We start from the raw sequence: 17,130 nt of genomic DNA, 5'->3' as shown, positions 1-17,130 counted from the left end.
CCGGGAAGAACTAGAGGGTCGCCTAAGGGAAGTACTAGAGAAATTCAAAGGGGCGGTTTAAAAGTGAAAAAGGAAAAATGCCAACTTTACACAGAGAAAGTCGAGTTTCTGGGATACCTCCTAGACCGACATGGCATCCACCCGACCAGGGACAAAGTAAAAGCCATCAAGGAAGCCCCGACCCCCAAAAACAAGACAGAGTTACAGGCATTTCTGGGACTACTCAATTTTTATAACGTGCTCTTACCCCAAAAGGCAACATGGCGGAGCCTTGCATAGGCTACTGGATAAAACAACAAAATGGTCCTGGGGGACGCGTGAGGAAACCGCATTCAGGAAAACAAAAGACCTGCTAACCTCGGACGCCGTCCTCATACAATACAACGAGACTCTACCCCTTACCGTCACATGCGACGCCTCACCTTTTGGCGTCGGTGCCGCCCTCAGCCATACCCTAACGGACGGAAAAGAAGCACCCATTGCATTTTTCTCAAGAACACTTAGCAAGCCAGAAAGAAACTACAGCCAACTAGACAAGGAAGCCCTTGCCATCGTCGCAGCCGTAAAGAAATTCCACGAGTATCTTTACGGCCGTCGATTCACAATTATCACAGATCACAAACCGTTGCTAGGAATCCTGGCGGGAAACAGGGCCACACCGAACATCATATCCCCCAGGATGACAAGGTGGTCCGAATTCCTCGCCGCTTACGACTACCGGCTCATACACCGCCCGGTAAGACAATCACCCATGCAGACGCACTAAGCCGTTCACCATTACCCGACCTCGACGACGACCCAGCACCCACGACAACCACCCTCAGCATAGAGGCGCTACCCGATCTGCCCATAACCGCGTCAGACATTGCCCGAGAAACAAATAAAGACAAACGTCTGGCGCAGGTATTGCACTGGGTAGAGAAAGGGTGGCGGAAAAAGACAACGTAATCATTCAAACCCTTCAGAAACAGGCAAACCGAACTATCGCTACAGAAAGGTTGTTTGTTATGGGGGACAGGGTGGTCGTACCAGAAAGTTGCGAGGAAAGTGTTAAAACTTCTGCATGACGGGCACCCAGGCATCGTACGAACAAAAGCCTTGGCCAGAAGTTACGCGTGGTGGCCAGGCATAGACAAAGAAATTGAAGGGTGGGTGGCCAGGTGTTCACGCTGCCAAGAAACCAGACCAAATCCCCTGCCGCGCCAATATTAGAATGGGAGACCCCAGGGGACCATGGTCTAGAGTACATATAGATTTTGCCGGTCCCACAAGGGGGCACACATTCCTCATCACGGTGGACGCTTACTCCAATTGGCTGGAGGTGGCGACATGAAACCACCACAACTGAAGCCGTCACCAGGGTACTAAATAAACTGTTCGCGACCCACGGCCTTCCTGATGTCGTCGTGTCGGACAACGGGCCCAATTCACCTCGCTGGAATTCGAAAAATTCCTAGCAGAAAAGGGCATACGACACGCCTTGACAGCGACGGCTCATCCGGCGGCCAACGGTAGGGCAGAACGGATGGTCCAATTCACAAAGAAAACCATCCAGAAAATCGAGCACGGGAATATACAGGAAAAAATAAATAAACTGCTTCTAATACAACATATAACCCCTAACACGACAACAAACAAAAGCCCGGCAGAATTACTGATGGGGAGGAAACTAAGGTCCCCACTTGACAGACTGCACCCCACATACAACCCGGAGAAGCCCCGGACTCATCAAGCAAACACCGGGCATTTAAACCAGGCGATGCAGTCTACGCAAAAACCTTACCGGAGACCCACTATGGGTACCGGCAACTATAACCCAAATAACAGGTCCCCATTCATACAGACTACAAACAACGGACGGACAAGCATGGAAACGCCACATAGATCAGTTAAGATCTCGAATAAAAACACAACCGACACGCAAGCAAACACAGACAACCCCATTAACACTAACCAAGGGGGAGGGAAAATACAGGGGACCAAGAAAGAATAGAACACAACCAACTATACTCACCAGATATCAGCCAACTCGAAGCCGCACCAAGGAAAAGCAGCCAAGCCAGCTCGACCAGCCCGGAAAGACCAAGCGGGAGCGGCAAAAGCCGCAGCTCGACCAACCCGGGTAGACCGGGAGGAGCTGCAGCAGCAGGCCCACACTCCAGACGATTCCATCAAATAGACTGAGAGCAACAAAAACCCCGACCGAACAGGCGGGAACCAGGAAACAACTGACCTGCGCAGGTCCAGTAGACAAGTACGGAGCCCCGCCTACTTACGGGACTACGTTGCGTGAGGAACGAACCAAGAGGGGAGGGGTGTTCTGTACAAAGAATTAACATACTTGCAAACCCGCGCTGCGATTGGCTAAAGCGCGCGGCAACCGGATTGGTCGGGCAAGCCGCCCGGATTGGTCCGTTAAGAATCTCCCGCTATTGGTCGAGCCAAGAGCGGGAGATTCAACGATGTCATTGGCAGCGGGCGCGGCTTAGAAATAAAAGCCGGGGTTTTTCCTTCCTTTCCCCAAGCATGTACTGGAGCACAATAAAGAGCTGAACTTTGTCACTGACTCCGAGCTTCCTTCCTGCGCCGGACACGACACCATCCTCACCAAAATGGCCAGAGAGAAAGAAGAAAGAGATGAGGATTCCAATCCACTTCTCTTTCTGCTTTTTTCTGCCATCTTGGCAGATGACCTCATTCCAGAATTCCTCCTCTTGTCCGTAGGAGATGAGCAGGCTGATTTGGAGGATGAGCAGGCTGATTAGTGAGGAGAGAGAAAAAGAAAACAGAAAACAAAACAAAATCCAAGCAATCTCTGTAGGTAATCTTTACTGTGTCTGATACATTTCCATCTTCACCACCCACTTGCAGAACAAAGAGATTGGAGAAGAAGGGGTTACAAGAGAGTAAGCAGGCGGACAATGGAAAATACACTGAGCTGTCATCAGTTTAATACCAGGCTCTGGTATGATTAGTGTTAGATCGGGTACGAAAGAGATGCGAGACCAGTGTACTTCAAGCTCTTTATTTCATGTATAGATCTGTGCAAGATCTTGGAGCCGCGGCAGCCCTTCATATAGGGATTGCTCGCGGCTCGCCGGCCAATGACAGGTCCTTGAATCTCCCGCGATCGGCTCGGCCAATCGCGGTTGATTCCTAGCGAACCAATCCCTGCTGTTTAGTTGACCAATCATAATGCTGTACGTGTGGACCAATCAGAAGTCAGTATTTGGAGTATGTTAATACAGAACAATTAGCGAGATGGAAAGTAATGTGTTTTTTTTAAATACATTGGAGAGGAGAGGATTACAAGAGCTAGGAACTAGGCCTAGGAACCATGAGTGCACTATGCAAACAGCTCAGTGTATTTTCCATTGTCCGCCTGCTTACTCTCTTGTAATCCCTTCTTCTCCAATCTCTTTGTTCTGCAAGTGGGTGGTGAAGATGGAAATGCATCAGACACAATAAAGATTACCTACAGAGATTGCTTGGATTTTGTTTTGTTTTCTGTTTTCTTTTTCTCTCTCCTCACTAGTTTAAGCAATCTCTCTGCTCTGCAAGAATTTGCCCAGTCATACCTGAAGGTGCTGAATAGGGGCTGAACCAAGAACCATACGTGCATAAAACAGATGAGAAAAAAGATACATAGAACTAAGTTTTTCTCTACCTGCTCAGCAGCTTCTTTCAGTATTCTGTCATGGTTTCCAGCAACAATAGTCCAATATGATGGATTATTTGTTCTAAAAAAGGAAGTGCTCTATTGCTGTTAAATCATGTTTTTATGTAACTGAAAAATGTCAACAAAAATGTATTTTAACTTTCAATTTAACTTATTTAATTTAACTTGTTCCTGCAACAAATCCCAGGAATGTTTGTGTAAAAGCTGAGATGTCTTCATTATATTCATAACCACTCTGCAGAATGAATTAAATTGCAGAGATGATCCAAAATGTTTCAGGACCCTGCAGAAGCTGAAGCATAATAGTATTCTTCCCAGGTCTAAACTCAATCATCATCATCATCTAACGGCCCTATAATCCCTTGCGGGTGGAGTCTGGGCAACTGAATGGAGTTAGCAAAGCGTTTAATGGACGGATACCCTTCCTGTGGCCAATGCGGAGTTATATTCAGCAGATATATTCTCAGTGTGCCCAGGGAGAGAAATATCTGCCTAGGATCGAAGTCGCAGCCTTTTGATTGTGAGGCCGAGAGCTCCACCTCTAGGCTACTGCACCACTCTCCAGGTCTAAATTCAATCTTATCTACTTCATTCCAAATAACCAGCATCTACAAAAGGCTACTTTGCCCAGCTTAACATCTTACATCTGTACTTACATCTTTACACAGTGAGCGGCTGTGAGTACCCAAGTTGAATTGATGACGGCACCTCCACACCTATAATCACCCAGAAAGTGCAAACTCACTTGCCAGGGCCAGCAGTGAGGACAAGCTTCTTCTCCCCCAATGATATGTGTTGACAGCCTCTGAGGACCAAAGGGGGGGAAACCACAGATATCTGTAGCAAAAGGAGGAGAAGAGGAACCAAATGCTAGAGGACATTCAGGAGGGTTCAATAATGTGTTGCCTGGCAAGTGAAGTTTCAAGTTTTTATAATCATCATTTGTCCTCCCATAGATCTAGAACCATGATGGCGAACCTATGGCACGCAGAACCATTTGTGCCGGCACATGAGCTGCAGGCAAACTTACCTCACTGCACATGCACACGTCTCATGGCTGATTTTCGGCCAGTTTGAGGCCTTTTCCGGCCTCCCAGAGGCTTCAGGAAGGCTTCTACAGGCTTCTGCAGGTTTTTCAGGCCGAAAACTAAGCCCGTTTCATCACGTCCTGTTTTTCTGGAAATACCAGAAGTGACAAAACAGGCCTAGTTTTCAGCCTGAAAAGCCTGCAGAAGCCTGCAGAAGCCTTTGGGAGGCCGAAAAAGGCCTCGAACCGGCCGAAAATCAGCTGTGAGGCGCAGTGCAGGTAAGGGGGAGGCAGGGGTGGGTGGGTGAGGATTGTGTGCACATGTGTAGGGGGTGTGGGGGAGGCGCATTGCCTTCTAGTGCTGGCAGTGAGCATGAGCAACAATTTTTGGCACAGGAGCCCAAAAAGGTTAGCTACCACTGATCTAGAACATATGTTTATGTTCATATGATAACATTTTGCATTTAACGATGCATATCAGACTTAAAGGATCCAGGCTTAGCTACTTTTGTCCATACAAAACTTAGAGCGCCTTAGAATTTCTCTAGCAGTCTTTGCCAAATGCAAAAACGAAACATTTGAAATGTAATCATTACAGCCACTGCACATTTTATGTTCCTAATGGGCAACCCTAGAATCCATAAACCTTCAGGCATGAAACAACAGACAACTCAAATGGGAATGTTTCCAGACAGACAAATTTTGGCGTTATCTGTCAAAAGATATTGTAAAGTTAATTACTCTTTTTCTTAATAGCTTCTTTATATGCACAGAAGACAGCAATAATGATAGGAAGATTCAGCAGAGTTAGAAGGGGAAACGTTACAAGTTACAACCTGGAGTTTTCCCAATTCCCGTATCATTTTATGAATGAAGAATAAAGCAGACTGATGTTATAATAACAACACCGAAAGGAAATGCCTAAGTCAAATTAAAGGTAGGGCTGCTGGGCTTTAGTAATCTTTTCCTTTTCATATTCAGGTTGTTTCCTAGGAAATCCAAGAGCAGAGCTATAATTAATCCTTGAGGAACTTGCTTACCCAGTGGGATGTCTTTTGGTTCAAAAGCAGATATAGAGAGTACACCTTCATATTCAGCATTAGATGTTGCTGTAAAAAAGAAATGAAGTTTTCGTTCAGCAAAAACTTATTTCTCAACCATTCAACACAAAAGAGTCAAATTTACCCAGTTCAGTATTCATTGCTCCCCTCATAGAACTTATTCCTATTTTTCTGATCCTCTCTTCTCTGGGATCTTATACATACATACATACATACATACATACATACATACATACATACATACATACATACATTCTCTCTCCCCACCCCAAAATTTAGTTTAGTTTAGTTTATTGTCATTGCACCTTGTACAATGAAATTAAATGCGATATTCAGTGTACATTATGACTATGAAAATAAACACAAACTTGCATCATTCACATTCTATACTCAATGTATAGAATTCAATATTGAAAACCCCTGATGTTGCATTAATACTGCACTATAGTTGCACTATACAGTAGAATTCAGTAGAGTTACTGCCTTGGGATAGAAGCTGTTTTTCAGCCTATTTGTCCTTGTTTTTGTTATCCTGTACTGTCTGCAGATTGGAACCGGCAACATTATCCTAGGGCAAGTATATTTGTCTTCATCAATGAGAATAAAATCAGATTCACTGATGTAAAACTGTCTGGATGACAGGTAAAAGGGTAAGGGGAAGATAGGAAGGTGGGGGCACACAGTGACTTTGACTTTCCCCAAACACTTTTGCATAAAAGAATCAATTTCTATTTTCAAAAACTCACACTAATTGCATAGAAATAATGGAAGGATGGTTCAAAGTGTGCAAGATAATGCACAAAATAAGTCTAACATTCACAGCTATAATGTTGAAGCCTGAAACCGTAATGTTATTTATTATCAAAAACATTTAGTCTTCTTAACATTTCCGGAAAGAATAAATTATATTCCTTGAGATTCGCTGCTCCTTTGTCATGAGTCAAACGAACAACCAATTTCTTTTTGAATTCTTTTTTGCCCCTAGAGTCCTTTACCCACACAAGAGGTCACACAGTACATAACAGAACCTGTCCAAGTCTTCCTTTTTATTTTTCTACTCCAAATGTCTTTTTTCTGCTATTCTCATTCAGGAAGAAAGCTATGATGGGATCATCTGAACATATTTTGTTATCTGAAACAGTTCACCTCTGTATCTCATGAGACATATGCATGAATCTTTTGCAGGAATGTGGAAATCTGGGTCATCACATGACCTAGAAGTAGCAAGATCCCAAAGTCAACATAGCTGCACAACTCAGAAGAGCCATGGTGGCATTGTGGTTGGAATGCAGTATCGCAGGCTAATTCTGCCAACTGCCAGCAGTTTGATTCTCACCATGCTCAAGATTGACTCAGCCTTCCATCCTTTCGAGGTTGGTAAAATGAGGACCCAGATTATTGGGGGCAATAGGCTGACTCTGCAAACTGCTTAGAGGGCTCTGAAGCACTGTGAAGTGGTATAGAAATCTAGGTGCTAGTGCTATATGTAACAGATAGGTTGTATTTTCCCTTTCAGATCCCCTTGATCAGACAAAGCTCCAGGCCTGCATGTTCCACTCAGAACAAAATTCATGATGTCTTCTGAGAATAGCCTATATTTTCTTGCATCCTAAAAATTTCATCGTTGTACATTTTGGAATAGTTTGACCTAAGAACCTTTTTTTAAAAAGAATCATGATGGACAGAACAGATAAAAGATTGAAAATTGACCTGTTAAATGCTAATTGGTCTCCACAGAGCAAGTCAATTTAGAAGCTCAAAAACACTTGATAACCCCAAAGAATTCTCTAATAAGGATCAAAATAGTCCAATTGCAGATGACTCTGGAAGATAATGAGTACTTCACCACAAAAACACTCCTGCCCCAATAGACTACTTCAACGGTTTATGTCAATGGTATAAAATCTGCAGCCATATGTTTTACCTTGGCCTGGAGTTGATACTAAGTAGAATCCAATGCCATCAAAAAAAATCCCCAGCCTGATTTGTACAATCAGGTGAGGTCCTAAAGTTAAGTGAATCTCTCTAATTTCTCTTCATTGATTCTGGATCAAAAGACATGCAAATTTTCTATTTAGCAGAAGCCGATGTTGAAGAGAACACCCCCAACCAACCTGAAGAGAAAAAAGTGAACTTGGCCTTGAATCCCCTGAAGTTATTTTCTTCATCACTCTCAAAGTGGATCAGCATGATGTTCCCTGGGCTCCACACAGGCGAAGGAATTGAGAAACCACACAGGAGAGCTATAAGGAGGAAAAAAGTACACAGCTCCTGCCATCAGCGGTGAAGTACTTTTCACCAGGGGCCGTATCTCATAGAAGGGAAAGGAGCTCCCTCAGAAAGTCTGATTCAAGATTTTGGAACAAATGATTTAAATCAGAGACATTTTAGTTTGGTCTGCTATCTCTTGTCCACCACCACTGCCCATTTGCTTGACTTTCTTTCAAAATATTTATCCACGCCATCATCAAAAGTTAAGTGGACAAGGTCAATGCCACATTGCCTAGGAATTTTGAGAGCTGTGGACCTTTGCTGAGATACCAGGGGGACTCTTTCAATTTTGTCTTTCAGGGAGCCATTATAAAATTGAGTGGTGGGATTCAAAATTTTTTACTACTGGTTCTGTGGCTGTGGCTTTGTGGGCGTGGTATGGCTTTGTGGGCGTGGCTTTGTGGGCATGGCAGGGGAAGGATACTGCAAAATCCCCATTCCCTCCCCAACCCGCTAACCTGCTTTCCAGCTCTGTTCTCCTATGCAAGAAGACCCAGCTGACCAACTGGGACTCGGGAGGCAGAGAATAGATGGAGGCGGGGCCAGTCAGAGGCGGTATTTGCCAGTTCTCCAAACTACTCAAAATTTCCGCTACCAGTTCTCCAGTACTGGTCAGAACCTGCAGAATACCACCTCTGATTACAATCTACCAAGTCAAACCAGTTATTACCTAGCTGGTGCTCTTCTTCGGTGTCACCATAAACAACAACAGCATCATAAATACAATCCTGGCTGATTTCAACTGCAAAGTCTTCGAACTCCAACTGAAAGGGAAGATATTAGCATTCAACCCCATAGAACATACACAATAGCATCCCCATCCTTAAGTCCTCTAGGACAGGGGTCGCCAAACTTTTGGACCTCAGGGACCACCAAACTCATAATTTTAAATCCCGTGGACCACTAATATGAGTTTTGACTGGCGGTGGCTTGCTGACATTGGTAGGAAAGTCAGTCCCATTTCCAGAGCTGCAGTAGTCACAGGATTGGCCCTTTGGTCATCCCGGAGCAGCTGCTCCTCCACCCGGGTGCACCAGCGTGCCATGGACTGGAAGAGCTGCTCCGGTATGACCAAAGGGCCAGCCCTGTGACTACTGCAGCTCTGGATTATGGGACCGACTTTCCCACCAATGTCAGCAAGCCACCCCGGGGCTGATTTCCCTCCCCTGCCATTGGTCTTACCTTCCATTTCCACTCGCGTGGCTCTATTCAAGGTAAAGTTTGCACTCAGCCGAAGGGTGGGGGTCAGTGGGTGGGTGGCCATGTGGGCAGCACAGCCTTGAGTTCCCGCACAGCCAGGATTAATTACTTTGGGGGGAGTGCTTTTCTCTGCAGACCACCAACATTTTCTCACGGATCACCAGTGGTCCCCGGCCACTAGTTGGCGACTACTGTTCTATGACTTCTGATGGTATGTTCTAGAAATTGTGGCCCTAGCTTATCCGAAGGGCATCTAATGACAACATCTCTGAGGCCACAGCAAAAAAACTCTGTCCCAACATGATCAAGAAGCGCAATAAAGCAAACCAAGACATGATTTTAATCCTTGAGACAGGAAATCCTGTCAGCTTCTCTTCCCATGTCTGGCAGAAAAAGAATTCAGTAACATTGAATTAAATAATAATCTATTTCCCTTTCTTGACCTCCAAAATCATCCGCTCGAGGCAGTTGCCTCACTCTGACAAAGCACTTGTGCGCAGCAATTTTAAGTTCTTTGAGAACACAGATAAGCAAGATCATTGCCTCAAGAATGATTTGTGACTGTCTGACACAGGCATCCACAAAAAAGTTGGTTGCATTCCAACCTAGGTCATCGCTCCTTATTACCTTGATGACACGGTCCACTGGGGCTTCAATGAGCCAGTGGCATTTTGTGCTGCTGGGATATAAGCCAGGGTAATTAGCCGTGTCAATCTTTCCTTCTTCCACCAGCATCGCAATACTGCCACAGCCAGAGCCTACGACATTGGAGCAAGAGAGGCGGAAGCAAATAGGCAAAAATGTTACGTGCCTTATTAACTGGCAAATCAACATTAAGTTCTTTTTCTACCCCAATATACTTAAAATATGCAAATGTTGGCTTGCTTTTTCAAAAATAAGTAGGGACTAAGAAACTGCCTGTTCCCCAGCTGTCCTCCACAGAGAGGTTCAGAGGCAAAGGTGGAATTACCTGCTTCAGATGCTGGATGCACAGCACTGAAGGTGAATTCAAAGCCTCTGCCCCCAATGCTGCCATCAGACACAAATATAACAATGGCTTGGTCCGACTCTATCAGCAAGGGGGAAGGCAGGACATCACCACAGATTTTACCTGTTAGAAGAGAACAAAGTCAAAATGAACCCTGTGGGAGTCACATACATCCTAGTGACCCACTCTTTGTAGCTTTAAGGTCTACAAAAGATGCAACTGGTATAGGATAGGATAGGCTATTTGGGGTTCTTTCCCCAGAGCCCTCTGCAAGGCATCAATTCATCTATCTCAGGGCTGTCAAACTCGATTTCATTGATGGCCGCATCATGGTTGTGCTTGACCTTGGGGGGCTGGGGTGGGCGTGGCCCAGGTGGGGTGCCTGGGGTGGCCTGAATGCTCTATCAGTGAAAGCAGGCTCCCAAGCTCTATTTTCGGCTGCAAGGGCCTCCTGAAACCCTCTGCCAGTGAAAATTGAGCTCAAGAGGGCTGCCCACAGCCCTTGCGAGCTCCGCTTTTGGTTGCGATGGCCTCCTGCAACCTTCTGCTAGTGAAAATGGAACTCGGGAGGGCCACGTGGGCTGGTCTTTCACTGTTTCCAAGTCAGCCCTGTGAGCCAAATCTAAGCACCCCGCCGGCCAGATCCAGCTCGTGGGCCTTGAGTTTGATACACCCCTTGTCAACTCATAAAACATTTTGTATACATGTTTTATAGTTGACAATAGAAAGAAGTGGGGGGAGTTTCAAAGAGCAGGAAGCAGTGTGGAATCTAAAGTACATTCCATTCATATTTTCTTCAGAGACTGATTAGATGACTGAAGCTTCTGCTGTGAAAAAATCTAATTGGAGAGCATGATTAATGGCTCTTGGCTATGGACGTTTTTTCGTTGGATGATACACCCAAAGGATGGAGGGAAAAGCAGGATCAAGGGTGACAGTGAATTAGGTATCTCAGAGTTGGCTACGCCCAGGTTAGTGCGGAATGTAGAATGGTAGCTTCAAATATATCTGGTAAGATGAACCATCCTTCACCTCCATCCAATTGCAGGGCATGGTAGCAGAAGGAGAGAGAGGAAACAGGAGAAAAAGAAGACGACAGGATTGTTCTATCATTGAATTTGGATCTACCATTGCACAAATTTGGTCCCCAACTCAGAGGAACCATCCGCAAGGTGGCATCACCCAGATATACTAAGGTGATCACACCCTGAGATGGCAGGTTCTCAAACACATTTCCCAGACTCAACCCTTAAAACTTTCCTTTAGGTCAGAAAAGCCACCAGTCCAGAGAGCAGCTGCTAGTCATAATTGATGTACTGGGCTAGACAGAGAAATGGCCCAACTCAGTCAAGGGCAGTTTCCTAAATCATAGACTGAAATCTCACAAGGAATCGCACGAGAGACCTTCCACCTACCAATTAATTCCTTCTCGCTTGAATAGAAAGCAACGTAGTCATGGTCACATTCAATCTGATCTTCTATGTCTAGTTTGATAAATTCCACCAGAATGATTTTATCTTCAGATACGGTTAGGTTCCAAATGCACCAGCTGGAAATAGATAATTTAAAGTACGGCTTGGGCAAAAGAACATGATATTGCTGAGCACCTGAAGTCAGGAACTGTCATGGACCTCTCCACTGAAAATGCCTTGCACTGATTCTTCTTCTACCACCTACAAATGTACCACCAAAGGGATAGAGCAACAAACTCATCTCCCTCCATTTTTATTTGTTTGCTTGCATGCAAAGTGAATGGGCAGTTTGAACCACAGGGAGAAAATATGAACATAAAGGAACTGTAGTTTATATTCTGCCTTTTGTCTAGAAACTTAAGGCAGCATAAATAAGGCTCCTTCATCACATTTTCCCAACAACAATAGCAAGAGTGTCAACCAGATGACTGAGACAGATTTACTGGACTACGATCTCCCAATGAGCTCCCATGGATGAGGGTGGACCTCCCAATTCTTATTTGTCTTAACCACTACAGTGTTTTTCAAACTTGGCAACTTTCAGGTGTGTGAACTTCAATTCCCAGTCCACACACCTGAAAGTTGCCAAGTGTGAAAAACACTTCACTAGACCATCCTGGCTCTATAATAGAGTACTTATGCAAAATATAAATTCTGTATTTGTAATGTGGCAAGGTGGCCTTATATCCTGGCTTGGCATAGCAATGGAGAAGTTAACATAAAATAGAAATCACAGGTGTTGATTCAATGTCCTGGCCATGTGTACCTCACAATAACTTAAGTTATGGCCCCCAGTTCCTCTTCCAAAGTTACCTTCAAATTTTAACCTCCATTTTAACCTGTATTCCTGCATTGGACAGGGAGATAGACCAGATTATCACTGAGGCCCTACCTAATCCTTACATTGAACATTATTATTGAACACATAGAACACATTACTATGATTCCAACAGAATGGAAAAATTATTAAATAACCAACTATAATTTAATTTAATTTAAGTGCAGTTTAAATTAAATCTAATCTAAGATTGGTTTACCCCTGCCCACTTTTGGGGCATCTGTCCCTGGAATTGTTGTGGCCTGCCAGCAGCTGATAGAGCTGGCAGCAGAGTCAGACAGTAGTGTGGAAGTTGGGGAGGAACCTGGGCCTGGTCTGGAGGCTGAGGAAGACCTGGAGGAGGGCTCTGCATCAGAGGCAGAGATGGGGCCAAGGTAGGCTGGCAGTCAACAGCTGCCTTTGGGTTTGGACAGCAGTGATGCGGTGGAGCTTATGGAACTGGGTTCCAGCCTGTGCATGCGCAGAGCTAGCAGAAGACAAGAACAATTGAGAAAGCAGGATCAACTCAGGAGTAACGCCACACATCAGAGATGACTGGCCCCTCCCATAGGAGATAAAAGAGGAGTGAACGGGACGTGAGCTTTTGCAGGAAGCAATTAGCAATTAGTTCATCTGGTTTTGAAAAGTTCTGTTGGACTGTTGGACTTCTGTTGTGTCAAGTTTGGCCTTGCCTTACGTCTGGCAATTAGTTCTCTGGTAGCATTCCAAGTGCGATAAAGTGGGTGTTTATAAACATTCCCCTGAAAGACTCTTTGTGAAGCCTTGCAGGCTGTGAATGAACGTAATTCACAGCTGTGGAAATAAAAGAGATTTTGCCGGGATTAAGACTGTGTTTTATGCTTTGTAAGGAAGCCTAGGTCAGAACAGGAATACAGGTAGCCCTCAACTTACAAACATTTATTTAGTGACTGTTACAAAAAAGTGACTCATGACTGATTTTCACACTTAAGACTGTTGTAGCATCCCCATGGTCATATGATCAACATTCAGACACTTGGTAACTGACTCATATTTATGATGTTTGCAATGCCCCGGGGTTACGTGATCACTTTTTGCAACCTTCTGACAAGCAAAGTCAATGAGGAAGCCAGATTCACTCAACAACCATGTTACTACCTCAACAACTGCAGTGATTCAATCAACAGCTGTAACAAAGGTTGCAAAATGGGACAAAATTCACTGAACAACTGTCTCACTTAGCAACGTAAATTTTGGGCTCAACTGTGGTCGTAAGTCAAAGTCTACCTGTAATACTTCTAGGCCAGCTCCAAAAACCCTGAGGATCTCTGGTATAACCAATTACATTATTACAGAAATGCTAGCAAATAATTCAAAGCCATTTAATAAGAAATTGAATTACTAGCAAATAGTTCAAAGAATTATTGAATAATTAAATAATAATTACACCATTACGGGATTGCTAGCATTTGATTGCTAAAAAGGCAATCTATGTTCAGATAAGAAATTGCTTCAAGTTGCCTCGGAGTTCACAGCCAAACCATCCCTATCTATTTGTCAAGAAGCAGTGAAAGACCAAGATGGCAAAGGATATCATATTTAATTTATTTCTTTGCATTTAAAGACCACAACCGAAACATTATTTATTTCAGTAACGTTTACCGTGCATGTGCATTTAACATTCCATTGCATCTTTATCAACAAACTCTCCTTTTGTACAGATTCTCGGTCATCCAGGTCATCAGAAGTGATTTTTTCTGGAGGCAACTGGATTTTCTTGTTTTTTTCTTTTAAAGACGTTTCTCTTCTCATCCAAGAAGCTTCTTCAGCTCTGACAGGATATTGAGGAATGGAAGGATTTCAATTCCTTGCAGGCAGCTGGTAATTTGTATCCTTTTAGAGGGTTGTGGGAGCACTTGGAAGTGTATCTGAAGCGAAACATCTTCAAAAGAAGAAGAAGAAAAACAAGAAAGCCCAGTTGCCTCCTGAAAAAGCACCTTTGGGACAACCGTGACCTGGATGACTGAAAATCTCTACAGACTTTTAGCTATACAATTTGGGATGAACACCCTTTGAATGGTGTGGGAGTAGGAATGGATTTCCAGAGGGGGGAAAAAACTGCAGACTACAGGAACCAGGAGCGCTACTCAGGTGAACCTGAGGACACAGATAAATCTCCAAGTGGCCTCAACAACTGTCTAAAAGGATGCAAATGACCAGCTGTCTGCAAGGAATATAAATCCTTCCATTCCCCAATATCCTGTCAGAGCTGAAGAAGCTTCTTGGATGAGAAGCAAAACGTCTTCAAAGAAAAAATCAAATGCGCTGAGATGGTTAAACTAACTTTAGAGATGAAAGATAAAGAAGAGATAGAATACTATAAAGTATAGGATAAATTCTATCAATGGTGGGGAAAAAGGAAAGATCTACAATCAAAAGAGAATAGGGTTGGCAGAAGGGATGACTAGAATTGGAAACTACTGAATAAATGTACAGATGTATAAATGTAGATATGTATGTAAAATATGTACTCTATGCCATAATATGTATGACAAACAGAATTGTCAGAACGATCACATCACGTCCAATGTTTTTAATAATTTACTTAATAAAATTTTGTTTAAAAAAAAAAACCAAGGAAGTCCAGTTGCCTCCTGAAAGAGTACCTTTGGGAAAGCTCTCCGTTTGTTCCACAAAATCCCATCAAGGCAGCCCATTTAGTAACGTCCTTCAAGGAAACTCAGCGTCTGTGGTAAATACATACCCATTATCAAGGTAGTTGTCTTCAGCCAGGCGGGGGTACCGAACAAGGCCACTTTCACCAAACACCAGCACTCCATGGGGATTGCACTCTTCTAGGCTGGATGCAGACAGAAAGCTTGGCCCAGGTTCTGAGCAAGAGAAACCAAAAAGCTGCCTGTGAAATATTGTCAGCACGAAGAAGATGCACTGGAATGTGTGCCTGAAGCAGCAGAGGGGGGAGATTTTGCCAACTCAGAACTTTCCCAAGAGACCCAGTTCAAGAAACTGCACAATCCTAAGCTGGAGGGGAGGAAGCAGTGGTGGGATTCAATTTTTTTTATTACTGGTTCTATGGGTGTGGCTTGGTGGGCGTGGCTTGGTGGGTGTGGCAGGAGAAGGATACTGGAAAATCTCCATTCCCTCCCCACTCCTGGGGGACGCTTACTGCAAAATCCCCATTCCCTCCCCACCCCACTAACCTGCTTTCCAGCTCCGTTCTCCTGTGCAGGGCAACAAAAGAAGACCCAGCCGATCAGGTGGGACTTGGGAGGCAGAGAATAGATGGGGGTGGGGCCAGTCAGAGGTGATATTTGCCAGTTCTCCAAACTACTCAAAATTTCCGCTACCGGTTCTCCAGAACCGGTCAGAACCTGCTGAATACCATCTCTGGGAGGAAGGAGAAAGATGTTCAGGGTAATTACACCATAGAATCTCTAAGGATGTATTATATCTATTAGCTTAGAACAGAGGTGTCAAACTCAAGGCCTGTGGGCCGGATCCAGCCTGCTAAGTACGTAGATCTGGCCTGCGGGACTGCCCTGGGGATAGTGAAGGACCAGCCTGCAGTGCCTCTGCCAGGTCTCCCGAGCTCCGTTTTCGCTGGCAGGGGGCTGTAGGATGTCGAGCTGGCCATGCCTACCCTGGCCACACCCACCCAAGCCATGCCCAATCAGCCACCCAAGGTCAAACGCAACCCTGATGCGGTCCTCAATGAAATCCAGGTTGACACCCTTGGCTTAGAAAGTTATAGCTGTAGTTAGGCAAGATTCTGTCTATTATAGCAGTCGCCAACCAGTGGGCTACGGCGTCTGTGGTAAATACATACCTATTATCAAGGTAGTTGTCTTCAGCCAGGCAGGGGTACCAAACAAGGCCACTTTCACCAAAAGAAAATTGAGAAAATTTTGGTGGGCCGCAGAGTAATCTCATCCCCAGAGCACCCTCCCAAAGCAATTAATCCAGGCTGTGCAGAAACACAAGGCTGCGCCACCCACATGGCCCGCAGGAACGCTCCCCGCCCACTCACTCCTTACTTAGCAAACTTGCCTGCTAAATTGCTATTTTTCCTTTTTCTGACCATCATCTGTTCTGCTGTGCTGGGAGATTTAGATTAGCTAGGAAGCAGGAAATGGTTGGATTTCTTGCTTTCTAGCTAGTCTTTAGATCTTCAGCTCTGCTTCCCTTAGCACTGAAGGTTTGCTTGCAAGCAAATTCAGTGCAGACTCATGGCAAGCAAATTTAAGAAACTGAGCTAGCCGATGGCAGATAGATAGATCACTGAATGATTCTGTGAGCAACTCAATCTGCCTGCTTTGCCTGATTTTGGGTAAAAGTTGCTCTTTTTTTAAATAAAAAAATCAATATTTACATGCATGGTGTGTTGTGAGTTAATTTTATGAGTTTGCTTGCAAGCAAATTTTATGTGACAGATTGAGCTAGCCAATGGCAGATAGATGGATTTCTGAATTAATCTGTGATTCTGTGAGCAACTCAATCTGCCTGCCTGCTTTGCCGATTTTGGGTAAAAGTTGCTCTCTTATAAAAAAATCAATATTTATATAAATATTTATAATATTTACATACAAGCCATGCCCAGCCAGTCACATGACCACCA

At 44.4% G+C, this 17,130-nt stretch overlaps 1 protein-coding gene across 1 annotated transcript in view; it reads right to left on the bottom strand.

The window, feature by feature from the left end:
* The window catches only part of OVCH1 (ovochymase 1), a 60,945-nt gene that overhangs the window by 30,212 nt on the left and 13,603 nt on the right, over positions 1 to 17,130 (bottom strand). Inside the window, exons 8-16 of the mRNA XM_087969070.1 lie at positions 15,259 to 15,385; positions 11,642 to 11,775; positions 10,209 to 10,349; positions 9,866 to 9,996; positions 8,709 to 8,802; positions 7,882 to 8,010; positions 5,747 to 5,815; positions 4,336 to 4,516; positions 3,668 to 3,740 (exon numbers count right to left, since the gene is read on the bottom strand). Of these exons, the coding sequence (XP_087825196.1) occupies positions 3,668 to 3,740; positions 4,336 to 4,516; positions 5,747 to 5,815; positions 7,882 to 8,010; positions 8,709 to 8,802; positions 9,866 to 9,996; positions 10,209 to 10,349; positions 11,642 to 11,775; positions 15,259 to 15,385 (1,079 nt within the window). The remainder of the gene's footprint in view (positions 1 to 3,667; positions 3,741 to 4,335; positions 4,517 to 5,746; positions 5,816 to 7,881; positions 8,011 to 8,708; positions 8,803 to 9,865; positions 9,997 to 10,208; positions 10,350 to 11,641; positions 11,776 to 15,258; positions 15,386 to 17,130) is intronic.

This window comes from Notechis scutatus, chromosome 6 (assembly GCF_049901735.1).
Source record: "Notechis scutatus isolate UNSWTSFEM ecotype Mainland chromosome 6, rNotScu1.2, whole genome shotgun sequence".
Lineage (NCBI taxonomy): Eukaryota > Metazoa > Chordata > Lepidosauria > Squamata > Elapidae > Notechis > Notechis scutatus.
Note: the sequence above shows the minus strand (reverse complement) of the source record. Positions and strands in the feature narration are given on the sequence as shown.